Below are 27,457 nucleotides of genomic sequence, written 5' to 3'. Positions count from 1 at the left end.
ATAAGCATTGAAGAGACGAGTATTAGAGAGGAATAATGCTAATAGAAGAATTAGAAGCATGATGAGAATTTCCAAGTTACATTGCTTTAGTTGTTAAATTAGTCTACAGATTGTTCATTTTGAAATTAGATTTATTACTTGAACCAGTTTGAAAACAACATACAGGCTACCAGAGTCTTGATTTTATCCCATGTTTGCATTAAAAAAAAACAAGCACAACTGCAGACATGTCAGACAACAGGAGCCCAGTTAGAGAATGGAAGAACAGAGATGCATTGGAAGCCTTGGGATATGTGGCTACGCTCCTCAAACAGTCCAGAATCAATTCAACCCAGCTCAAAACACTGGGAAGAGAGAGAAGGAGCAAGGAGAATGGGTCCTACTACTGATGGTACTGTCTCTGGTCATCTGAGGGGTCTGCTGATGGAGAAACAGGTCTCCTAGAAGTCTAGCCACAGGCAGAAACATTACTGCAATCAGGTGCTTTACAAAGAATACAGTCACCTTTTTAAACCTTATAAAAAGTAATCATTGGCTTGCCAAGCTCATCCTGAATTAAGGGCAAGCCACTATTTGTTTATACTAAAAAATGCTTTTTATGGGTCCAACCTGAACCAGTCACAGATGGAAGCTTCATGAAAAGTGAAGTGAGGAGGTCTACTGCCTGCAGCATCACATGCAACGGACCTAACGAAGGGCCATCTGAGATCCTGTGGGGCATATTGAGCATGATTTCCTGCTGAACACATTCAGGAAGCACCTGCCTAGCTGATACTCTGGCAGCACCTTGCCCTCACTGGAATGATGCTGTAGCAGGGATAAATACACTTCCATAAACAAACCACTGGAGAAAATTATTATCAGTCAAAATCAAAGTACAGGTAACGGAAAGCATATGTACCTTTGAGACAGCTGCTCTGTAAAGAGCTTTTATTGCTACCTGTTATACTTCAAGCCATAAAACCAATTGTTTTTGCAAAATCAAATAATATAGACCCCCTCAAACATCAGGGTCACCAATTTCAAGTTCACAGAGAGAAGCCAAAATGCAGTTCAATCACTGCAGTAGGTAAAGTATGCTCACATTTGAACAGTGCAGCACAAGAACTGACGGGAAAATCGGGAAGGCCCTTTGTCTCAGAGTGCAGGATGGCAGCAGTTTCCAACACAGTGCAGCCAACTGACAAGAGCACATCTGGAGCTCGCAGAAAACACAGCATAGCAAAGCTCCTCTTCCAGAACAAATACTAGGCACAGGAGCTCTTGAAAGTCACTCAATACTGTTAGAGGTGGGTGGCAAAACCTGCTGCAGTTGAACAGCAGCATTCCAACCAAATCCAGCTGTTTGGTACTAGGTCATCATTTTGGGATGAAGCTGTTGAGCCAGGTGTTTGCAGCACAGGTAGCACACGGCATCTAAAAGGTGCATTTAAGTTATGTGGCAGTTTTGTAAGAAGGCCTGAACACAGGCACCTTTTCTCTGGAAGGAGAATGGCAGACGATACAAAGAGTATGTTTTTCAGTAATATACAGGTAGTGTTCAGCCTATGAGAAGTTAATATCAAACCTTAAGATATGCTGACAGAACAGAGGCAAGTTTGTTAAGGCCCTGCCAGCTCTCCTCCATGTTTGCTCACAGCACATCACTTCTGAAAGGCTTACGTACAAGCTAAGATGTCAAAGTGCAATTTTGTTCCCATTGCCTAGACCAGAGTAACTGCAGCTACTAGACTCCAGCCTTAACAGAGCTGAGTTTTATCAAGCCAACTGTCCCATTCATCGGAAAGTGATTTAATACCCTGAGACCAGGAGTTTTGGACATGGAAAAAAAAGAAAAAAAAAAAGAAAAACACAAAGAAAAGCCACTATCTCCTTTCTGAATCTGTTTAAGCCTTCCAATACTGACAAATGAGGTATTCCACCACAAAAATGGGACAGAATACCTCTATGTGAAACAGTGGTTGTGCAAATCTTTGCTACTTGTATCAGCCTCCTGACCCTATAAAAATGTAGGGATAAGTAAGATTTTCTGTATAAAAGTTGTCGTTTATTTCTTTTCTGATCAAGAGTTGTATCACTACACAATACTACATTTTATTGCTAATCACAAATCGATGCACCGGGGTTTCAGAAGAGTTTGGTTTATAGCGTTCCTAGGTAACAAAAGGAAAAGAAGTTATAAATCCAGACTTTGCAGACACATTGTCATATCCCTATAGAAGCAGGGATGCATTAGGTCTGTTTCACTAGAAAATTCTCCTCTTGAACTGTTTCTGGAGAACACGTAACAATAATTTTCTCCAGCAGGAAAAGTCACCCCATCATTCCATGCAAAAAGAAGGTGGCCAATCTGCTCCACAGCCTGAAATCCCTTTCCTACAGAATGGGAAAGGGACACGTATTTACATGGCTCCTACTGTAGTATGTTAATGCTTAAATTACTAGGAGCAAGTTGGCACATCTTCTGGGTACACCTATTACCCAGCTTAACACAGCTTCCTACTGCTGGGGTAGCAAGTTCTCTCCAACACAACGGAGATGTGCCCTACTAATACTCTATAGAAGCGCTGTGGTAACCTTTACCAGACAACAACGCAGCAGTGCTCCTGCTTCAGAAGAGCATTGCACAGCCTTCCAGTAATACATACAGTTCAGTGCATGCTTTATCTGTCTCAGATCCAATATTAGCTGTTGTAAGCAAAAGCCCGTGGCCACACGACAGACAGTGCTGCCACAGAAGAGGTACTGCACTACTTCAGGTATCACTGTTCTGTCATCCCCAATACTGTGATGCTTGGATTTCAAGAAGGGAGAGTTAGGACTCCGTCCCTTTGGTCATTATTGCCTTAGAGGGGGTGGGGAGAAACTCAAAAGAAACTCTTTGGGAGTTGAATGCCTATTCTTGTTAGAAGGCTGTACTGTGCAGGGCTCCTGACAGATTTCACGGATTCTGAGGCACATACTATTACAGTTAAACTTATGATTAAGTAAGTCAAAACAAGTATCAGAACAAAAATATTAAGTGGAGGGTTAAATAATTTGTCCTACAGGATTCAATTTCACATTTCACCTGTTCACATAAGCACCTCCTGTCTGCTTGGATTTGAACAGCCTACAGCTCAATCCTCAGAAAGGAGATGCTGAGAAACAAGAGACTGAAGCTGCTTGTGACAAAAAGATGGATATAAATATAAAAAGAGGTTCAATTTCAAGCACCAGTAATACTGCCTGCTCAAGCCCAGGTGTGGTCACCAGGGAGACTCCGAAAATCAGGAACATTATTCAATTAAAACAATAGACCGTACTATTCTGCAGCTGCCAAGATTCCTGGCTACAACTCCCAAGAGTTTGCCACCTGTCAGAATTGTCTCTAATAAAAAAAGCAAGACTGCTCGACAAGATGAGAGCAACACCTCCAAGCTGGCTTGTTCAGTAAGGACCCAACTTCAGACCAGGAGTCTGCAGGCATCAGCTTCAGCAAATGGGATCTGTTTCACTATCCAACAGCTGCCTTTCAGCTACTGCAGAGCATCAGCTTTTTAGCTTCCTTAAAAAACAAAACAAAAAAACCCTGGATTCGAAGCATCCAAATATGGCCTGTTGTACTGGAGCGTTTAAATCCTTGGGGGAGGTGGGCATTTTCTTCCTCTGCCACAGGCAATGCTTACTCCATGATGGCCCGGTACAACGCAGGTTCAATGTAATCTTCACGGTAGCGTGAATTGATCACTCTTTGTCTCTTCCTCTCTTGTCTGACCTCCTTCTCTGCGAAGATCTCTGTGAAGCGCATATCTGAAGCTACTGACTAAGAGAAAACCCAAAATTAGTTACTAGAACATAGATCAAACCCCTGCCTCCACATCCTCCTACTGCATGCAAGAAATAACCGAGTCAAGACACTTGGGAACATTCAGCTTTTTTCAAAAACTGACCAAATACAAGCAGCAAAACATTTAAGCAACTGGATTTAAAAGTCTGGGGATAAGTTTAAATAAACTGTAATCAGGGATCTAGAGAACCACAGGTTTCAAATTCAACTGAGTAGCTAATTTAAGTTTCTTTCTTACTTTTAACATAAGTCACTTTCTTAAAGGAATAAACAGATTAATCTGTTCTAACTTTCACACAGCTGAGTACATTTTGTGCCTTACGGAGCAGGCATGTTTAAACACCCCATCACAGGATTCAGCTATGATACGTTCTTTCTTAAACCTCTAACATCCCGTGTGCCTGCCAACAGGTTCTGCATTAGGGTATGCATGGTCATGCTGTAAAGCAAGATACCCTAGCATACTGGCCATAGTTACCTTTTTTTTTTTTTTCAGTGGGAAACACAAAGCAACAGAACAGGGACCCTAGGGGACGGTGAAATCTCCATCCTTGGAGATAATCAAAACTTAACTGGAGAGAGCCCTGAGCAACTCTGTCTGACTTTGAAGTTACCCCTGCTTGGGACAGGTGCCTGGAGCAGAGATCTGCAGAAGTCCTTTCCCATCTGAATCATTTTACAATTTAGAAAAATGGCCAGCTCTCTTGATGTCACCCTATTAAGAGCTTTCCAGAACAAAGGGTAAGTGAAGGAACCATTCTTTGCAACGGGAATAGACAAGACTTATGAATACAGGCACGAAAGGCTATTAATGTGCTGTCCCAAACAGTGACTCTATGCTATAAACTCCTGTTCCTGCAGAAGGAGAAATAAAGTTTCTCAAGAACAAGACAGAACTTTGCTTTCGTAGCCTGATCAACTACCAAGCTTTGCAGCTATTGAGAGCATCAGATTGTAATTTTTTGCTGCCATACACTCAGCTTACTCTTCAAGGACAAATTAATTTAAATGAGCTTCTTTAGGAGAAGTTTGCACCCTGTTTACCTACCAGCCTTGACTTCACTCTTTTAGGAAGCTCCTCTTCAAGAGTATACACATCATCCCTTTTCACCATCAGCTGTGACCCATCTTCAAATTCCACCTAGAAGAAAACCAGAAGTTGTTCTGCCAGAAGCCTCACAGGTTAGAACCCTTCCACAGCCACCCAGAATTTGCCTTCTCCTCCCCACAGAAGCCTCCTATGAAATAATCTTCTGTCACTTTAATTTTATAAGACACATATGCATGTGTGCACAACGCAACATGCTTTAACCAGAACCTCACCAATCCCACAACAGTAAAAATAGCCCAGCAAGTTTTGGGATATTCTTGTACCACCTGACAAGACAGTCTGGCTGGTCACTTTAGTATGTCCTGAACATTCATCGCTTTGGAAGTGTGCAAGGCATGATGCACTCTCACTAAACAGGGAAAAGCAAAACTAAACTTTTTAAAGTATTTTAAGCTACAGGAACAAAGTCTGCTGAAGAACTGCAGACCAGCAATTTTTCAGAAGCTGACATTTTCAAGTATGTACCCAGATGTAAGTGTAGAGCTACAAGCACCACTCTGCTTTTAAACTCCAGCAACTGTTACCAGCATCTGGCATTGCTGAGTAACTTCCCCTGATGTGTTTAAGCATGACTCCCCTACAGCTCTGCTGGCTTTAAGAACAGCCCTGTTAACATGATCAGCTTGTTATGAATGATGGATTTTCAGAGAACAATTCTGTACCTGGTACATCTGGATGGCATGTGATGCAACAAACTTGGCTCCATAAACTTGTCCATCTGTCCATCTCACCTGCACAACTTCCCCTTCAGCAGGTGGACCTAACTGAAGACAGTCTCGACTCTACAGCATAAAGGAGGAAGGTGGGAGACAAGAAGAAAGGTAAGCAACCTCCTTATGTGAAGATTCAGCAAACTACTGGGGAGTCCATCCCAGTCACATTGTGCACCACCTCAACAATTACTCAATTTTAGGGATGGAGAACTTGGCTGAGAGACATCCGTCTTCTGTATTTAAATCCCTACAGAGGGCCCAACTTCAAAGTACTTCATACAGGAATGGTATGTGAGTATCAGCAAGCTTTCTTTCAGACCTATCACTGCTAAGCAGCCAAAGATTAGTTGCACTCCCTGTTACACCTGTTCCCCTTGTGCCTTCAGCTCAGTCGCATGTAACACCCCTAGGGCTGTCCTGCAGCACATCTCAGCCACAACACAACCTAGGGTTGGAACAATTAACAAATCCCCTGGTGCATCTGCTCTGCAGCAGCAAAAAATGACTTGCATCATGTGCCCTCTACTGGGGCCAGGCTCCCACTGCATAACGTACCACAATGTCCTCTGGATACAGGTTATCGCTGAAGGAACCATCATCGAAGTTGACCTCATAGAAAGTCTCCTTTGCAAGGCTGACCACTTCACACTGATAGAAGCGACCATTCTTGTGCTTGCTGATGACTATCTGTCCAGGTGACAGATCCTGGAGCGCAGCCTTCGCTCGCTGAGAAGACAAAAATCACTTTTTACACAATGACTCAATAAAAATGTGTTGAGGACCACAGCTCCAGTGCTGGCAGACAAAGAGCAAAATATTTTAGTTCAGGTGAGCAATTCTACTCAAGACACCATCAGCAGCAGTTTTTGAAAAGTTCTCCCTCTGGAATTTCAAATACTTAAAGCCTAATTTGTTAGATGCTGCTGTCCTTAATTTACTTAGTAAATTAAGCTCTCATTCTTCAGAGCAATGCAAGGCCTTTACTGTAAATATTCTCTACCAGATTGTTTTGGTAGCTAAGAGGGCTACATGGGAACTTTATAAACTAATCAGTCACTTAAACATGAAATCCTATGACCACTTATGCAGCCTGCTGGATTTCCAGAAGTAACTCCTGCATACTAAGTATCACAGCATAAACCCCACGATTATTCCTCATTACAACAGCCACTGGAAGGGTGTAATGCTCTCAGTCCTTCTGGGCTGCAAACCAAAATACAATAAAGGACCTGACTAAGATCACTCACAGCAGCATCAAGATTGAGATCAAAATCCAAGACCAACACCTTTAGATTATACTGAACATTGTGAGTGAGCCAAGCCATCAATGAAGTTTTAAAAGAATCACACAATCTAAAATTTTTCAGTCCCTCCAAGATACGGCAGTTCAAACCCTGGGAATCACACATCTACTCACCTCTGCCTGAGATGGAATCTTATGCCTGAAGCAGGTAATGAAGACAACAAATGGCCAGTCATCAGGCTGCATCATGACTCCTGCTGCTTGGGCACAGCTGACATGAAAGGATGTGGGACATCGACCATGTGAACACTGTACACAACAACCTGCAATTCTCTTTCTTCGTTTCTTGCAGAAGATGCATTTCTGTGGACAGGAAGCTAGAGTTATTGGTTTTACTTGTTTTCACCCCACACAATGGGCTAGCTGGTCTAAGAGTCTGATACTTTGCCATATACTCCCTGTGAGAGCACCACTACTTTGTTATTAAAAAGAAGCAGAAAGCTACCAGTTCTAGTTTATGACAAGGCAATAATTAACAAATTTAAAAGTAACACCATAGATAAACAATGTATGTTAAATATCTACCAGCTCAACAGGTACAAAGCAGGCAACCCAAGGAGGCTAGCAACAGGATTAAATCAGCTTCGAGGATTAAACCAGCTACAATGCTCCAAGGTCAACAAGCCCTTTCAGCATTTGGCTATTGAGTTACACAAAGACAAGCAACAAGATCAGAATAATGGGCAAAGACCACAGAAGTAACAGTTGAAATTCTATCACTGCTACCAGTGACCCAATTACACTTGGGTCAGGCCTGATGGACTGTTGTAGGAGAACATTATCTGTAATATATTAGCATATGCAAAGCAGTTAAAATAATTTTCCCTGCAACACTAGGCTGTTATAAGAGTTAAGTACAGTTGCTTTCTAGCTGAAGACATCCACCCATTATACAAATGCCTTGCATATCCTGAAGCATCTCAGTGCTCAACAGCAGTCAATAAAGCAAGTTAAATACTAGGGATTAGAAAAATAACAAACAAAACAAATATCACCGTTGCACCATTGTATAAAAGTCATTTGCCACATAGTGAAAACTGTGCTCCCCTTGCTGGCTCTTGAGCTGAATAAACATATATTAGAACAGGGAAAGGTTCAAAAAATGGCAACAGGGATAACTGTCATTTCCCATACAAAGAACACACCAGATTAAATCACTCAGTCTGGAGAGGAGATGACTTGGGTTTGAAGGGATAAGCAAATTCTCCCAGATTCTGAATGGACCAGGGAGACACTTTGAAACCCTACCAGTGAGGCACAGGTGATCCTTACCAGTCTGAAACGTTGCAGGGGGATTTTGCCAACATCTACAGGACTCCGGTCTGCAATGTTCACAAATTTTGCCTCCAGGACAGCTACAGCACACATCACATGAACCCACCTGTCAGGACAGAAGGAGGGAGAAAGAAGTTAATATGCATTAGGCCAACAGAGGACACTTTGGAGTTTAACTAAATACAGTTCTGTTAAAGTTTGCCATATAAACCACGATAAATAGCCTCTGAGAACTAGCAGTGTGATCTTCCTTCCTACTGTTAGTAACAGAGCCCATGTAGGGCAAAACCGAAACTTCTTCGTCCTTTCAAATCTACTACTAACAGGCTTAACAGAAGAGCAATTTAGTGTGGCTTGTGCTGGCTGCATACCTGCATTATAAAAGCCTGCCTGATAGGTTTATTTCTTCACAGACCTGACCCATAGCAGCTGCTCAGTCACTACTGAATTGCTCTTGAGACTGACCAAGAGGTTGAGGCTCCATATGACATCCACAAAATTTTTGGAGGTTGAGTTTCAGTTACTTCATGGTGCTACAAGTCTGTCCCACTGCTATTTTGCATCAAATTACTTCAGACAATCTACCACACCAAAGGACACAGAACAGGCAGTTGTATACAGTATACTTGATGCAGAGGGACACTGAATTTCAATATGTTGTGTTACTTTAAAGCTATGGTTGTCCTTCTTTATCACCACCACACATTACGTGGAGAAATCAAAATCCTCTGTGAGAAGGTGTTGAGAGATATTATCTCATCAGAAACCTTATCTTTATGTGGTACATTACACCCTTGCACATTACATCTCTGCACTATAAAATGCAAAGCAATTAACAGCTGCTGTCAACAGGAATGAGAGTGAGGCATTACCTGAAGAGATGATGATTGCTGCATGTGATCACCATGAAAACACTTTACCACAGCCCTGCCAGTAACACAAACTTTGAAAGGTGTTTTTCCTCACTCCGTTACACTAAATGCAGACATTGGCATTACTAGCTTACCCTCAGCTACTTAGGAATTGAGCTTCTCCCTTAAGATCAGAAAAATCTGGAACACTCACTTGTCATCATTGGCTCTCTGCAGTGCTCCTCCTCGTAATGAACACAAACAGCAGTCCTGGCACAAGGAAGAAAGCATTAGCTGAACGAGTGAAGTCCAGAGCAGTACACTTGCTTCAGAACTTCCTCCTCAAAAGGCATGTCCAGAGGAAGAAAATGGTTTCACTGTCAGAAGAGACCTAACTACCTTGTACAGATCAGCCCTTTAGCTCTCAAAAGCTGCTGCCTTTAGGGCAACAAATATAGACTCCAAGTCTGTTGAAGGCAAGCAGACATACCACTGAAGACTCATACAACTTGTTCATTATAGGTTCATTTTACAACTGTGATACCCTATGTCCTCTGAGGATGTGCGAAAGGATCTAGAACAAATATGCGCAAATACAATTCCAAAGGTTGACCCAGTCTGCTGATCTAGAGTATGTATAGCTTTGAGGGAATCCCATTCTTCTTGCCATCTTCACATGTGCGCACCTCCCTAGCTATTAACAGAAGTTACTTTGTTCTAGAAAGAGTAGCTAGCATAAATTAAGACAGACAGTGGAGCTATTCCCACATTGATACTAAACATCTTCCCTGAGACTCAAGAGAGCTCAGCAGCTTTGCACTAATTACAAGGATTATATCACTATGGCTTAAAAAGCACCAGAACACAAGAGACATGCTCCTAAACATTCTCTAAATTGCCTTTGTTTCACAGGAGAGAATTAAAAAAAACAAGAACAAAACCAAACCACTATGGAAGTGAACTTTGTAGCCAAGTTCCCAGATGTACCAGACTCCATCTGTGAGAAATTTATGAGAAACTTTACCTCTTCTAAGGCATTTTCGGTACACCTGGAGCACATCCAGTCTTCAGTGGCCTTGTCAGGGGATACACCGTAACAACCTAGAACAGACACGTCTCGCTTAAGAGCTTACCAAAACTCAGACCCCTTCCCCTAGGTCCCAGAAGTAAAGCAGGAATTAAAATCAGCGAGCCTCACAATGGTACTGTATACTTGAAGTTATCCATGCAGCCAACTCCTTATTTCAGTGGCCATCACTCAAGTATAGACCATGCAGACAAGGGCTCAACTTGTACATTAAATAAACCATTAGAGGCTTCCTATAATGTACAGACTTACTACAGAAAACACTAGAGTTTAGGGTTAAGTCTAGATGCACTCACTTGCATGAACACAGACATGGCAGTTCCTGCAAGTAATGAGCAGGCTGGTTCCATCTTCCTCTAAGTAGGGGGTTGAAAGATTAAGGTCAGTGCTGCACCCAGTTGTAGTAAAGCACATTTCAGGAATCAGGGGTTTGGTTCGGATCTTCCCACCCACAGCAGCTGGAGTTACTCCAGAGTTTTGACTGTTGCCTCCACACTCTGCCTAGAAGGGATGGACAAGGAATTTAAGTTTTAAAAGTAAAACCATTTTGCATCATTTTTACTTGCCCATTATTCTATATATAAAATCCAGTTTAAAGAAAGAATAAAGGTGCTGAAAGATTAAAGAGTATCTCAGGAAAAAATATAGTTAGTTTATTGCCCTGGTTTCATCTGGGATAGAGCTAATTGTTTTCTTTTCCTTTCCTTCTTAGTAGCTACAATAGTGCTGTGTTTTGGATTCAGTATGGGATTCGATACGAGAAGAATGTTGATAATGTACTGATGGTTTTAGTTGTTACTAAAATGATCAAGGACTGTTTCAACTTCATGTCCTGCCACTGCACAGGCACACAAAAAGCATGGGGGGAGCATAGTCAAAACAATGGACCCAGACTGGCCAATGGAATATTCCATATCACCTAACGTCATGCTCAGTAGAGTATAGACAAGGGTTTATCAGGAGGCTCCACTTGGGTTTTCAGGATGGTGGTTTCAGAATTCTCTCTTCTCTGGGATCATTAGCCAGGAACGGGGTGGGCATCGGTCAGTGGGTGGTGAGCAATCACAATGTGCATTACCCATTTGTATTTTCTATTATTACTATTGCCATTATTATTTTATTTCAATTATTAACTTGTCTTTATCTCAATCTACGAGTCTCCTTACCTTTACCCCTCCAACTCTCTCCCCCATTTTCCTGCAGTGGGGGAGGGTGAGCAAGCAACTGTATGGTGTTTGGCTGATGGCTGGGTTTTAACCATGACAGTTATAGAATCCTCAGATACTGCAGCTTCAGAATTAAATTGTTTTCTACCCAACTGGCTAAACATAAAGTCTGAACTGCATCCCTCTACTGAGCAACAGGATGCACATCAAACTGCATCTCTTCTGACAGAATAGATGGAATCACCAAGCCCACCTCATGCTCTGTGGGCAATACCTCTGCTGCATCCACACACACCCTGATACAGGATCACAACACTGCTATCCAATACTGTACATTTACCTTACCTCATTATGGGAGGATTATGATCACACAAACATTTACCTACTGCAATCGCCATTATTTTTTCCTAGTGTAGTTCTGAGCAAGTCTAATAGGCTTTGAAACTAATTTGTTTCTGGAAAATCAGCAGAGACTTTCAGGCTGATCTTTTATAATTTATTCATCTGAACCGATGTCAAACCAAACAGCAATTACATGTAAAGTTTACAGAGATATTCTTCCATTCCAGTTACCCCTCTTAACAGCTAAACAGAAATGAATCTTTCTCTCTGAAGAAATGTTTTAAACCATCTTCTGTGCCTCACAGGCCACCACCAAAGTACCTTGCCTAATCTTTTTAAAAGTATTATTAGTGCAAATTGCAGTAGCAGAATGAAGCTGCACTGTCCCTTCTACAGCGCATCAAAAGGCAGGAAAAAAAAAGTCCAGGTAAGGATGACAGTTGGAAGGAACCTGACATGTTTTCAACAAGTCTTGTTTATTCATATCCTGTAAAACTTACTGATTTACACTGAACATTGTGCATCAAGCAAAAGACTAAATGACTGAGGGAAATCTATAACATAGTTAAAGCAAACGCAACTTTTTTTTTTTCTCCAAACTGCTATAGATTTTTCTTCTTCACAAAGGGAAAGTGAATATTTGTCTGGCATTTTGTTCCAATTTTTTATTTGAATGGGCAACTGAAGTGAGTTCCCAGACTTGCTACAGACTTTCTGAATTTGGAACAAAAGCCCTAACCACAGCTCAAATCTTGGAAGAGTTTCTGCTTCACTGCCTGGTGTAGACAGACATTTGAAAACCTGCAGCTAGTTTTCTGCTTAATAGCAGTTAGAGCTCAAAGAAGCAGCTAACAGAACTTAAACTGTCCTCAAATTGTTAACTGTATACACTGTCAGCACTAGTGAAATCCCCATCTACTATACAGCTTCTTTTCCAGTCCTAACAAGAACCTATTCTCAGACAGAAATAGCAAGATCGAACAGAAACTATGGTCTATGGGTTTTATGGAAATTAGGAACTATATGCAATATAAACTCTCAACAAAAATTTGAGGTCTTCATTTCCAAAACTGTGGCAAACATGCTTCTAGTGTCACCATAAGCATACAGTGATCTCAAATGAATCAAATATGCTTAGTGTATGGGAAAGGACAAACTATCTCTAAGTTGCAGATCCAACATGCAATCAGACAACTATTCAAGCTACATTAAAATTACATAGCTTAGGCACAGCAAAAAATTCAGTGTGGAACTCCTGCCTAAGCGTTTATTCAACATGATCAAGGGGTTCTGCAACCCATCCCAAGCTACGCATTGCTACAGCCATGCTTTGCTAAAGCACATTTTCACATGCCATAGCGACTCTTAACATGGCAAGAAAATACAGCTTTCTATCTATGCCATCCACCAACACAACCCTAAATTCTTTAAAGTAGAAGGTTTCTTCCTTGCCCTATCCCCAAAGACCATGTGCTTGAGTGGATTTCAAGTGTTTTTTAAAAAAGTGTGTAAGTGAAGGTGTCAGTCTGGAAAAGAGAAGTGGGATTTTACAGTCAGTTCCAGCAACATTCAAGCTCCATTCTGTGGTTCAAGCAAAAGCCACAGAACACAAAAGCTTCTGCACAACAGCTGAGGGAGCCTTGGGAACCCACAGGTGGTCCATCACAGGTGTGGTGAGGTTCACCCAGTTGTGGTCTCCTAGAACGTTTCCTTGGGAAGACTGCAACACTGATATACCTTTTGTTAACTGGCAATATGCAAAACGACATTGAACTATGCATCACAGCAGCAGCCTATTCAGTCATCTCTGTGAAAACATTAAAAGACTTGGTCTACATACCTGGTATGTCTGGAAGAGCATACAAACAGCACAGTAAGGAGACTGCTGAGCCATGGTCCGATTGTATTCCTTTTCAGCCTCAAAATTTGGTGGCCGATTCTGCCACAGCTGGCTCAGTGGCTTGGCCCATGCTTCTGTCTCCTCAGTCTCTTCTTCAGGAGTTAGTTGCTCTGATGCCTCTACAATAAGAGATCATTAACTCAGCAATTGTATGTCTTTACCTTCTTGCAAATGAAACTATGGCAAGAAGTTATGAATGGACATGAAAGAAAGACTGCCAGAAATCAAACTGAAAGAAGCACGATGGGAGCCAGTAACTTGGCCTCCTTTTCAACAGACTTCTACTCATCAAGAAGTCGTGCAGGCACAAAATAGGCTTATTGGGTGAGAACAGCACTAGCTCCAAATCACATCAAGACTAGGCTGTCAGCCAAAGAATCTGGTGGTGTTCTTTTGGGTTTTTTTGGTTGTTTTTTTTTTTTTTTTTTTTTTTTTTTTTTTTTTTGTGTGTGGGTTTTTTTTGTTTTTTTTTTTAATCAAATATTTACATCAATTACTGGAATGCTTTAAGGCAGACACAATTATGCAAGTCTCCCATACTGGTTTAGTTTTCATTTCAGAGTTGTGACTTTTCAAAGAATAGAACAGGAAAGAAAGACAACACCATTCAGTAGAAAAGTTTAATGATGCAAGCACAGAAAAAGTGAGATAAGCACCTTGTTTATGATGCAGAGATGTCACTTGATGACTCCTGTTTATCATCAGTTACTTAACAGAATACCCCATAACGCCCACAGAAGCGGAGACCCTCTCTACAGTTTCCCAAAGAGCACAAGGCTTACTTACCATCATCACTAATGCAGTCTTTAACCAAGAGTGGGTGATGGCGTGGGAGTTTGCTCAATGGCTGGCGACGACCCTTGGACTTCTTGCTCTCCTTCATTGACCTTAGGTACTCCTTTGCTGCCTGAACAAGGAGAAGCAATTCAGCAGTCAATTAGCACGTGTCCTTTTGACATTAAAGGAATTTATTTTGAACTTGAAGAAACATCCACAAAATGCACACATGCTTCCATGATTTTATTTATAACAAACTAACTTCAGCTCTAAACTAGCTAAGTTTTTGAAAGAACTGCTTGCAACACTTTTGCTAGGGAACACCAGATAAGAGTTGTACTAGCTCTGTTGAGCCATTAGAATACAGACTTTTCACAGGACCCAGCACAGCTTTCCATGCAAGTCTGTTTATATAAATACCGTGTAAAAGACAGAAACAAAGAAAGAGAAGTTGAATGGTTCAACTTAGAAGAGCCATGATAGGAAGTCTCACACATTCTGAAGAAATCCTCACAGCTTGTGTGTCAACTTAAAAATTCCAAATTTAAAAATAAAAAATAATAAAATAAAATTACAGAGTTCATTAGCACCTTGAACAAGCTTATGTTAAATGAAGAAAACTTTCACTCTCTCTGCTTATTACTTGCACTGATGTCTTTCCAGACAGACTGGAAGGAAACTACAATAGTTACTTCATCTTCCCTTAGCCTTATGTAAAAAACAAGTGACATGCTGACAAAATTACTACTAACCTGACAAGCAAGGCAATAAAGGAAATTATTTTAAAAGCCCAGGAAGTCTCTCAGTAGATAAGAACTGCCCCCCCCCTTTTTTTTTTTAAATCTGTTATTCCTTTAAGAGCAGAACCAAATCTTAGATTAAATGCATCTTACATCTTTTTAAATCTTTTCTTTTCATAAAAGAAGCCAGAAGATAGCATAACAATCATTATCTCTGATCTCCTACACAGAGTTGGATATGAGACTTCTAAGAAACATAAATGCTTTTATTCAAATGGAAATTAGCATTCCGAGTTACCATCTGATGGAAAATTTGTTTCGAAATACACTATACTGGGGAAAATGATCTACATCAATTCAAAATTTCACCTTTTCCCTGTAAAATGATAATCATTATCGGCCTCCCACTTTCTAAATGCAGATATAACAAGGGAAACAAAATAACGTGAAAAGACACCACCAGGAAAGATTTTAACTATTACAGCCTTCTCTTGGGTTGTCTAATAAAACATTCTTTGGCAGTTCTTAAACATGCAGATTCACATTCTCCCAACCAATAATTTCTGTTCATTTCTTTTTCTTTAAAAAAGACACACAGATGTACACAGATATACTATTTTATATTTAAAAAAACCCCTCAAACATTAATATGTTTGCAATAAAAGCTGGATTGAAAGAGATTCATTTTAGGTACAAGCAGGTGTTTGTTACTAAAAAAGGACCTGAATCAGCCTGTAACACTATCATGCCAAAACCATCAAGCTACATTTTCCCTTAAATCACTTAATTTAGAGAAGTTCTCAGAACAAGGGTCTCCTTGTTTTCTAGAAGAGGTAAGTGTAAAAGACTTTCATCTTAATTCTTGCTTGTTTAGCAAAAGCCACAGGTATTAAAAACCACATTAACAACTAAGCAACCTGCTATGCAAACACCGATGGAAAAAAAATGTAAACTGCACAGATAGGAAGTTCTGTCACAGCAAATCCATGAACACCTAACACAGCCCTTAAGTTTTCAGCACTCTTGCCATTCATACCTCTGCCAGTTCTTGCTCATTCACACTGGCGGTGGCACTGGCTTTCTTCCCTGATGTTTGTTCATTGTCAGATCCGCTGGCATCCCCTTTAGCATAGCTATGGACTGTAAGCACCCCAGCTGGCCCAGGAAGAGTTCGTTTTGCCAACAGATCAGTCGATTCAGAGTCTGAAGAACCAGAATACACAGGTGAGCTGGACTGGACACTGGATGTTGCACTCTGCTTTGAAGTTGGCAACACTGAAGTGGAATTTGAAGTATGTGAAATGGAGAGATCCAATGCAGCTGCTTCTTGTTCTTCTTCCTCCTCAAGCTTCACTGTTTTCAGTTCTTCAAATTTGGCCGAGTCCACACGGTCTAGAAGAAAGGATATACTGACTTCTAAAGTCTGGGCCGCAGAGAGAACATTTGTGCAACCATCTGCACAAAGTCCAACAGGAAAGCAAACTACTACATACAAAGAACTGACATTAAGTCATGTAAAGAGTTAATTGAAACACCTATAAAATCATGGGCAGCTTAGAGAGAAAATAAAAGTGTCTGCTCGCTGCCTCTTCCAAGTACAAGAACTATGGTATATCAAACAAAACCAGCAGACAGGGAGTTCAAAATAAACAGAGATGATCCTTTCTACAGTGTAGCTAAATAGCCTAACTCCTGGCCACATGATGCTATGGGTAAGAGGTTACAAGGGTTCATGGGAGACTTAATAGAAGAAAAATAAAAACCCACAAACCAATAGAAGATTATTAAATACAAACTGCAAAGGGCTGGAAAACAGAATACTAGAGGGAGGGATCATGTATGTTTGCCCTGTTCTTGTATTGTTCCATAGGCCCCTTGCTCCTCCCTCAAGAGCAAGGATAACTGACCCATCACAAGCCACATTAATTTTCCTCCAGCCTACTTATTACAAAACTAAGAATAAAACATCTATACAGCATACCAGACCCACACTACCAGGAAATGTGAGTAAGTTTCACTAAGCAATTTCTATAAACAGGTCACACTACACAACAGGGATACAGAGGACCTTAGATTACTGAGGCATCCAATATATCTCTGTATGCAGGCAGACAAAATAAAAAAGAGCAAAAATCAAAAGCAGAAACACCAATTTCTTAAACAAGTCTCATGCAATACTCCTGTTCCCTTTAATTCAGCTGAAAGGCAACATCCCCATGACATAAATGGTCAACCAGTCATTGAAGCGGCTACAGGATGGATGCCCAAACCTTTGCCCTCCTCCAACATTTTTTCATATAATTCTCACTGGGGAGTTAGCCACAGATAGGCCACAAAAGCCAAGAATTCCAGCTGTGGTCATTTAATTTACTCAAAACTGTGGCAGAAGTGTCAGACAAGCTTAAAGGGCACAATCTAAAATTGCTCCAGATACTACCATTTGATTTTTCAAGATCAAAGAGTGTATCTCAAGCCTCATGACAGCAAATTTCTGAAGTTCTTGCCATGGCTCTGACAAACTAGTGTCTGCTTTTTTGGACATGACATCCTACCAACTAGCATCGTATCGAAACTGTGCCCCAGATTCAGCCCTAGCAGCTTCTCTCCCTGAAAACTAATGCCCTGTCCCCCTCATACCAGGATAAAGCTTGACACAGTTACCTGGGAGCTTGAGCCTTTGCTCACCTTGCTGCACAAGTTCACTCGCAGGTCTCTCACGAGGCTCTGCCATGTCTGCTTCATACTGTGCAGAGCTCAGCTCCTCCTTAGGGAAGGCCTCGCTCTCACTCACCTCTTGAGGCACTTCCAGGCAGACCCTATGCCTTTTTGTGCCTATGCGATGCTTGGGGATGCTGTGGAAGACAAATCTGTATGTCAGGTCACCAAACACATAAGCCTGTTGAATTTCTGTCCGGACGCACAAAATACAGCCTGGTTTGGATCAGTGTTTTATAAGACAGCATCTGGCAAGCCAAATAGTTCCCAATTTTTTTTTCTGGAGTGTTTTCTTAGCCTTTACTGGAAGCAGAGTCAGTAATCCTTAGGGACAACTCCTCAGCACCTGTTAATCATGTAGTAGGCAGCTCTGTTCTAGCCAGACATTCTTTGCGTTAAATAAAAAACAACCCAAACAAAACCCAAAACAACAACAACAAAAAAAAAACTACCACCAAACACAGCTTTAGGAATAGTAGCTGACATCGGCTGATTTAACTGCAAAATGTAGGATGATTAGCCTTGTCCACCTTCAGCAACCAGTAACTGCACACCTCTGTCACAACTTGCAGCACTGACAGTACTGGAATTTGCTGGCAAGTACTGCCCTGTGATCCCACTACACCCTCTTTTTCTTCTGGTCTCACCGTGTATGGTGCACACTTCCAATCCAGGCTTTGGATGTCTGTCCAAAGACAAAGAGCTACCTTCCAACCTGGTGCATTTACTGCCCACCACAGACCATCATCAGTGTGGACTCAAATAGTAAAAATGAAGAGCAAACCCTATTCACAATAAAACAGGTTATTGCTAACTCTGACTGCTGTTGCTCTATCAGAATGGCAAACATTTAATTGCAGCTCTAATAATCCAACAGAAAAGCAGAGGACTATATAAAGCACTACCTTTTTGTCTCATCTCTGTCCACCTCCTCTTTACACATCTCTCCTGTTTCCATTTCCTCAGCACACTGTTTCCCATTCTTGACTTTTTGCATGAGATCCCCTTTAAGGAACTCTGCTGCCTCTGGGGTTGGAAGAGCATGGTCAATGACAGTCACATCCTTCCCGGCTTTCCAAAGCTTGTAACGATCTGGCTGGTACTTCCTCACAAACACATCCATGGAGATCTTCACCATGTCCTTCCGACACGAGCACTGAAGTCACAGAAAATATTCAAGTAAGGCCACATACTTAACAATTCTACTCTGCATTCCTGTATCATTTCGTTTTCAGGAGCTTAACTGAAGAAAAAAAAAAATCCCACACTTACACATAATTGAGCCTCAGAACTCCCAAGACTCTTTCCCAGGAAATCAAAAGGGCATATATTAGGTTACTAAAAACTGGGCAGAAAAGCCAGCAAAATGACGAAACGGAAAACCAGATGTTATCACAACAACTAAGAAAGAAAGCTCACCAGTCTATTTACAGAGTTTCTGGTAGAAGCTGACTGTTTTAAAATGAGCTCATAAGAAAACAGACAGCAAAAGCAGAGACTATAATGAGGAAGTCTGAGCCATACAAGCTCTGGGCCTACCCAGATCAGTACAGGTTCTCCTCAACCAGGCATGGTCACAACCAGTGCTTCAAAGCATTCACTTCAGTGTAACTTCTGAAAACATAACCCGTGTTTGTAATGCACCTCTAAGGGATATAACACTATCCAGTCTAAAGGTTCAGCCAAGATACTTATTTTGATGAGCGACTTAAGTTATCAAAGTCATACTTTCAGGATAAATGGTCAATAAATAATAGTTAAAATAAGGCAAAATACTGATGAGTCCTGACCAGCAAGCATACCCTTTTATCTTTGGAAAGACACCCAGTCCCCTGCTCTTTTCTGAAGCCTCACCTGATCTACAGAAAACTAAAAAGCATGTTATATGCTATCCATAGTTGAAACAAGGACACGAAACAGGAGGCTGACTGGACATTGTTACTGTATCAGAAAGCAAATGCCACATCTTAAACGGACAAAGCACTGAATTCTCTCCCTTAGAACAAACACTGGGGGCTTAACAAGCAGCAGAGCATTAGGTTATCTGAACGCAATAGGATGGCAACAGAGCACTTACCAGTACAGACTGCTTCCCATACTCGATCCACCGAAGAGTAGCAAAGTTGGTAGATTCAGCACAGTTAAAGCCATGATTAAAGCCAGCATGATAGCTATAAGGAAAGGTTATCATGAACTCTCCAGCCTCCTGTGTCACCTAGAAGACAATTGAGACACTACATTGTTATTCACAACTTAAGAGTCTACTTGCTGAGTCTGAACAAAAGGAGCTCCTGCTCCCTTCATGCAGTGTATATGAAACCCCCACCCACAGATGGTGGTTGGAGTTACGTGCTGCAGTGGATAGACTTGATAGTTAGCTTCAATATTCTACTTAAGTAGCTGTTTACTGGAAAGTAACACTTAACAGTTTTTTACTAAAACACAACGCAACTGGTCAAAATAGCACAGAAGCGGTTATACATATGAAATACTCTGTGACAAGCAACCTGAGGGTCATAAAGGTACTTATCTGTATCAATTATGAGTTTGGCTGAACAGTATCTAAGGCCAAGTAAAACTTCTATCCAGACACAGCTTGGAAATTTACTACTGTTTTCTTTTCCTGTTCATATTCAAGTACAACTCTTTCAGGCTTCCACTGCTGTGCTTCAACATTTCCCCACTGTCTAACAAAGGTTCATGACAATAAAATCCTTCAGCTGCCCATACAGATGTGACAGTACTTCTGAATAAAGACTCAAAGACTAGATCTTCAATGTGTGTGTGGGGAGCAGGGGTGGCAGGTTATCACCTGAGAAATTAAGAAGTCTATAAAGTTACTAATGTAATGAAAAAAAAATTAGTATTTTCTACTGAGGAAAGAGATCACAAGAAACAAAGTCAGCAGGGGACATATCTGAAACAAAAAAAGAACAATCTTTCTTCACTGAATGCATACCTAAGCAGTGAAACTAATCTAACACAGGATGTTGTGTAGAGTTGCAAGTTAAAAAAAAAAAAAAAAAAAAAAAAAATCACAGAATACAGAGTCTTTGTTTTTAAGAGCCCTTGACAGATTTTTCTGTCTCAAACTCTTTCAGGCCCCAACTGCCAGATAAATGGAAGTAGAGTGGGAAAGGATTGCCTTACACTCTCTGTTCCTATTTTCCTCTCTAAGCATTTGCTATTGGCTGCTGTTAGAGATGAGACAGGGCTGCATGAACCTCTTGACTGAGCTAGTATAACTGTGATTACTTTTCTACACCTTATCAAATGGGATGCCATATTTCTTCAGAATTGATGGAGAGATGAGGGTCATCTTGTGACGAAGAAACGCTTCACAGCTTTGAGCACTTCCTGGAAAGAAACCTGTTTAAAATAAAGGCAAGGAGAGATGTTACCATTCTGCTGTGAACTAAGTTGATTTTTTAGTAATTTTTAGGAAAAAAGTTTGTCTAAACAGTATTATTTCCTAGGCCTACAAGTATGGACCATCTTATTTGAAGTGTGCTAGCTTGCATTCTGAAGAAAAAGGACAACTCCTGGAGATTTATCTTTAACAGATGACAGTTTGAAAGAGTAACAAAGACCACACATAGGACTATCTCCCCTTGGCTGTAACCTTCCAGTTCCAATAATCAATAGTTAAGGATTTTCTCATTAAAGGTTAGAGAGACCACAACTGCATTATTTGTATTGTGACATTTCTCTTGTGTGTATACTATAAACAAACACCCAGAAGTGATATAATCTATATTCAAAAAGGCAAATTATCAGTTCCGTTGTGCCAGCCTGCGCTCTTATAAATGCTACAGGCATGTCATACTCTAAAAGAGCTGAAACCCTTTGTGGCTGTCCATCCCACCTTCCTCAAAAGGCAGGACATGAATTACCCAATTACCTTTTGCAAGTCTCTCCAGACGCTTCCCATGCTCTGGAGGGATGGAGTACCTGCAGTCATAAGAACAAGTCTGATAAGTTCAAGTGACATGACAAAACTTCAAAGTTTGACTGGAGATCATTAATGGGCATCAAGGCATAAACTACTAAAAAAAAAAATTCCTTCATCTCTATACTGTCTCTTTCAAAGTCTGATGATACTGAGTCAAAAATCTTTATTGAAGACTTTTACCTCTCTAACCTGAGAAAAATCAAGAGCCAAAAGCTGACCATCTCCTCCACCAACTTTGGCTTAAGCAGTCAAGGAAGTAAAAAGTCTGATGTATTTAACTAGCAGATCTGCACAGCAAAATATGAATTGTGAGAAGAAAGGGAAGAGCACTTCCTGACCCGTCTCAGTTCACAGCCATGCAATCACTAGTATGCTCAGTGCAAGGAGGAACAGAGAGCCAAAGAGAAAATGGAATCATCTCTTTCAGCTGCTCAGACTAAGTCAGACACAATGCCACATCCTTAACATGTGCACAAATTGTGGTGTGCTTTTTAGGGCTACATCCCTCTTTCCCTGCACACACCTTCTCATGGGCACCATAAAACTCCTCCTTGGTTTCACTACAATAAATAAAACCACTTACTTAGCTTGCTTGCACTCTGGAATAGTGTTGTACTCTTGATGGTGTTCCTTGTTAAATAAATCAGACTAAGGTATCAGCAAAGTTAACTTCTCCCATGTGCTACTGTACAAGAAGCAAAGGCCAAAAGGTTTATCTGACTGAACTGTTCTGCTTCATGTTCCCAAGCTATTGCCACTGCATGGGGTTATTCACTGGTCACATGGTGCTAGCTATTATTTTTGACTTCAAAGTTGTATTAAAAGGCAGCCAAAAATACTAGTTTCCAACAAAAGTGCCATGGAAACAATTGTTGAAGTTGCTTGAGAAATTTATTTGTGAACAGAAGGGAATGATTCACTCTTAAAATGCAACCCATGCTACAGAAATATTCGGGAGCCTCCCCTAAAAAACAATCATGAAAGCTCAGATGCTGGACGAACCACTCAGCAAGATCCACTAGCCTGCTTTTAGATCTATGATAAATAGCTGTGTTTCAAAGTCTGTTAAGAATTGCCTGTTCCCCTAGTGCCTACGTGACAACAGGCAAATTACCTTTGTATGGTTACTTTAGAGTCTCAGGAAACCAGAACCAAGTTTTCAGAGTTCTTGCCCTACTGCAGCAGAGAACATCCACCCTATATCATAATTCTGAAGATCTCCTTACATCATGACAGCAAACAGACTTTCTAGGTGACCAAACAAATGTTACTGAGGACACGCACTGCTCTGCGGTTCCTTACAGGTTTCTAGTGTTCTTGTCATCAGATACAACTGCAGTGCAAGATAGGAGGGAGGACAATTCCTTTCGTCAACTCTGAGCTTCATGGCTTTGCCTCCAATATTTTGTGGTACTGTTTTTCTACATTTAGAATCTTCCCTACAAAATCTTACCATGACTTGGGTTCCCCAAAATGCAAGTAATTAATACTGTAGAGATCCATGTCCTCGGTATGCCAGGCAAAAGAAGTTTTCCACATGCCAAAATACAGGTAAGGAGTATTCACTCCTTCAATAGTTATGCCGCTTTCATTCTCCACAATGTCCAGGATCGTGTTCAATCTGCCAATGTTCCAGGCATCTACATCCTGCAAAACACAAGCCTCATGTTAAACAGGGATTATGAGGTACAGAACCACACAACTAAGATAAACAGTTGCAAAAGCTATCAGACCCTTGCAAAATAGCACATCAAGACAAATCATCTACTGACATAGCTCAAACCATTAACTAGTTCACCTAAAACAAAAGTTTCAGTATATAAGCTAACACCATGCAACTGTTTACTAACCACCTTTATGGAGGGAAAAAAAAAAAAAAGTTAATCAGCCAACATAATGATTAGGAAGAAGAAATAATCACGAAGCTACAGACTTCACAGAGAAGAGAACAATAGTGCGAGCTTAAGCTGATGTCTGAACCCTCTTGAGCAGAAACACTTTTAATTCCAAACATATTTTAAAAGATTAAATCATAATTTAGGAGACTAGCAAGTAGAATGCGCACCTTTTCTAATGTTTATCATCCTATAACATAATGGCTACAGAGTTGTCCCACAAAAACACACGCACTAACGGATACCAAAGCAGTGCATGTCCACTCATCAACACTTCCAACTCTCATGTGCTCTTCAAGGCAAAGCTGTATAAAAGCAACACTTACGCAACTGCAGTTTTTGCTTTCTTGAACTAAACTGTATTACACTGAAGTGCTAATACAAGTCCCTCAGAACGTTACCTCTACTAGCCTGCTTTAGCTATCTGGGTAAAATGGAGAGTATTTTATAAACATAAAGTTTATTGTGGTCCTGCCTGTGCCAGAAGCTGGAACTCCTCTAACACTATCATTAACTCTTTCTGAAAGTTTAGAGTCAAATGCTACATTAGTATTTATGGAATGCAATACACAGTGATAACCATTACTTGAAAATCAAACCGATTTTCTTACCTTGTCATAAAGTGTGCCATTAACGTCAGCACCGTAAATAGGGGCATTGAAGGTAAGGTTCTTCCAGTATTTTCGCTCAAGATCTTCAAAGTCTGTGTAGCGGGGTGTGCAGTACCTGAAAAAACAAAGATATTAAAGACTTTGTAGTTTGATATTTGGCAAGTCTAAATTAACATTTTCCACCACTGAAATAACTGAAAGCTACAATAAAAATACTGAATGCATGTTGTTATCAGCCAGACCCCTACCTCCCAGAACAGCAATGAGAGCAGCTGCAGCTCTGTTCCTAGAAGACTTTGGAACAAAGGATCATCAAGAAAATTACTCTTCCCATTTCTCAGTTTACTTTCATTTTTGCTTTGTGCACTTTTCTCAGGTCAGAACAATTTCACTTTCTAGTTGTTATTTAGCAAGGAAGGATGTAGTCAAACCCAGAAATGATACAAGTAACAACTTGGAAACAAACCAAAACAAAACCAAAGTTTTCTGCCACCCTACAAGTAATAAACAAACCATTTCAAGACTCACCTGCTAGTAAACTGGTCAAGCTTGCTCAGTTTACTAACAAAATATCTGCTCTTGATGTCCATTCCCTGCTAACTATATACAGACCTCTCCGTGCAGCACTGGGGCATTAAATTTACACTCTAACACCTATTTAGCATGCGTGCGCATACATATATTCCAGACAACTACGTATATAGCACAAAAGAGTAATTCCCATTAAATTATTCCATTAGAGAAACAGAATCCTGAGATACCTGATGTGTACTGCTCTTTCAAGACAAAGCAAGCTGCAGCGGACTGACTGCAGCTGGCAATTCCGATGCTATTTCTAAACAGTTAATTCAAAGGCTGTTTTGCTTAGACCCCTTTTAAAGAGATCTTTTCTGTGTCTCCTATTTCACGTCAAGTACATGCCTTTCTCTACTACTCTACTCAGTAAATATTTCGACGGTCTGGCTGCTGGGGACAGGCAGGAGCCCACAGCAGAAACAACAAGTCCCGCCAGTGTTACGCACCCTCTTGCCAAACGACACTAGCGACAAAGGTCCCCATCCACCCAGCCAGCGCCACACGCACGCCTCGCCTGCCCAGGGCGTTCCGTCCACGCCTCTGACCAGCGCCAGCCCGAGGTGAGGCCCTGGCCTGGGGAAACCGGGGCGACAGTCGCTCCCCATTACCCCGCAGCAACCGTCTGCAGGGAGGCACGGGCGTACTTGTCGCTGTTGGCGATCCTCCTGAACTCGCGGACCGTCATGGCCTTCTTCTGGATGTTGTACTGCGTGAAGAGGCCGGACTGCCCCGTCACCACCTGCTGGATGGGCGCTGGGATGACGAGCTCGTCGATGTCATCGTAGCACCGCCGCGGCTTCCACTCCTTCGGAGGAACTATCTGCAGGAAGCAAAAAGCGCCCCCCCCGCCCCGTTAACCCGCCGAGTTCACCGGGCAGGGCGAACCGTGGGACTTGTGGAAGTCGGGCTGGAAGCCCCGGCCGGGGAACGCCCGCCCCGCCGGCGCTGCGGGGTAAACAAAGGGCGGAGGCGGCCCGGCCCCGCTCGGCGGCCGAGGGCCGAGCCCGGTGCGCGGCCTCCGCCCGGGAGGGACGCGGGGGGCGGTTGTGGTGGGGTGGGGGGGGGGGTCGCACCTTGGCCAGCCCGGCGCGGTGGGCGCCCTGCGACTCCACGTAGGCGATGTACCGGCTGAAGTCCCGGAACTGCTCCATGGTGGGGCGGAAGGTCATGATCCGCGCGCTGGGGTTGAGGCTCTCCAGCTCCGAGGCCATGTTGCCGGGCCGGCCCTGCACGGAGGAGGCGGGAGGGGTGGGGGGTGGTATTGGGGGGGGCGGGGGGGGTGGGGGGGGGCGGGTCACCCCGCGTACCCCTCCCCCACGCCGCCCCGCCCCGCCGCGCGCACACGCCCCTCCCGGTCCGCCCGCCGGCCAATCGCCGCGGGGTCCGCACCAGCCCTGCTTCCCCATTGGCGGCGGCCGCTTGCCCGTCAGGACCGCGGCTCCCTTGCCTCCTCACGGCGAAGAACGCCACCGATTCACGCCCCTCCCCCCACACACCAAACCCCCCGCCCCCCCCCCCCCCCAGCCGGGGCGAGCCCGTTCCGACGCGGAGGGGTCCGAGTCCCCGCCCGGCGTGCTCACGTCAGCAGGACGTCCCTCTTCTTCGCCGCCTCCGCCCTCCTCTCCTCTCCTCTCCTCCCCTCCCCCCGGTCCAGCGCCCGGCCGCCGTATCCCTCCGCACCACGCGCCCAATGAGTCCGACAGGCCGCCGACGCCACCGCGGCCGTTCCCCACCGCCCGAGCCCCGCCCCGCTGCCCGGGCCCGCCCCCTTCCCCTCCACCGCCCGCCCCGCCTCCGCCGCCGCGGACCAATCGCTGCCCGCTCCCGCTCCCACAGCCAATAGGAATTCGAGAGCCAGCCGGGCCGGGCCAGCGAATCAGGAGGCCGGAAGCGGGGCCGTTGCTAGGCGGACGAGCCGAAGGCCGGCAGCCGGTCGCTAGGGGGCGGTTGCTAAGGAGGCCCGGGGCCTGCTCGAGGCCCTCACGGCGGGTGGGATCCCCCGGTCCCCGCAGACGGGGCGAGGCGGGGGGGTAGAGCCCCAGCCTGAGGGCAGGGCGACGGCACGGCCCCGCAACCCGCCCCGTGGAGGTCCGGGCTCCGCGGGGCTTCCGGGCCTGCCCTTAGGGGAGAGGCCGGGATGGGGCGGCCGAGCGGGGACCCTCGCCCGGCCGCGCAGCAGCCGCTCGCGGGCAGCTATGGCCGGCTGCAGTGTGCTGGCCCGGGGCGGGGGGGCCCGGGCCCGCCCCGAGCGGCCAGCAAAAGCGGCTGGGCCCGGCGCCCCCCCCCCGCGCCGGCGAGGCACCTGGAGCCGGCGCGGCCCGGCCGTGCGGGCCCGCGTGGAGTGGAGCGCTGTGGGTGTTCATCCTGTGTAAATGGGTGCTCTGGTGAGCTAATGGGTTTCGGGCGCTGAATGGTGACAAACAATAGGCATGTGCCAATTGAGCGTATTGACCAAGCTAATTATACTCCTACAATTTCTGTGTGTAAGCCATGCCAAAGTAGAATTTGATACTATGCAAACTTCTGGCAGCAAAGGCAACCTGGGGCTGGGCCGGCGCCAGGCCCGGCCCATGCGAGTGAGTTTTGCCAGCGCAGACCGGTCAGCTAGAAACGT

At 43.3% G+C, this 27,457-nt stretch overlaps 1 protein-coding gene across 1 annotated transcript; it reads right to left on the bottom strand.

Moving 5' to 3' along the window:
• Positions 1–113: 113 nt before the first annotated feature.
• KDM4A (lysine demethylase 4A) lies at positions 114–26,564 on the bottom strand. The gene is made up of 22 exons (XM_042806413.1): positions 26,424–26,564; positions 25,917–26,069; positions 25,488–25,663; positions 24,268–24,382; positions 23,215–23,408; positions 21,711–21,760; positions 21,075–21,178; positions 19,887–20,024; positions 18,715–18,965; positions 17,780–17,946; positions 16,131–16,486; positions 14,364–14,484; positions 13,518–13,696; positions 10,466–10,670; positions 10,107–10,183; positions 9,297–9,352; positions 8,229–8,337; positions 7,071–7,259; positions 6,209–6,379; positions 5,603–5,722; positions 4,878–4,970; positions 114–3,805 (listed from the first exon to the last, which is right to left on the bottom strand). The coding sequence occupies exons 2-22, from the start codon at positions 26,052–26,054 to the stop codon at positions 3,665–3,667; spliced, it is 3,150 nt and encodes a 1,049-aa protein (XP_042662347.1). The 5' UTR covers positions 26,055–26,069; positions 26,424–26,564; the 3' UTR covers positions 114–3,664.
• Between the last annotated feature and the right edge of the window lie 893 nt (positions 26,565–27,457).

Source organism: Tyto alba, unplaced genomic scaffold, assembly GCF_018691265.1.
Source record: "Tyto alba isolate M040663 unplaced genomic scaffold, T.alba_DEE_v4.0 Super-Scaffold_1000006, whole genome shotgun sequence".
NCBI lineage: Eukaryota > Metazoa > Chordata > Aves > Strigiformes > Tytonidae > Tyto > Tyto alba.
This window is presented reverse-complemented; position numbering and strand designations above follow the sequence as displayed.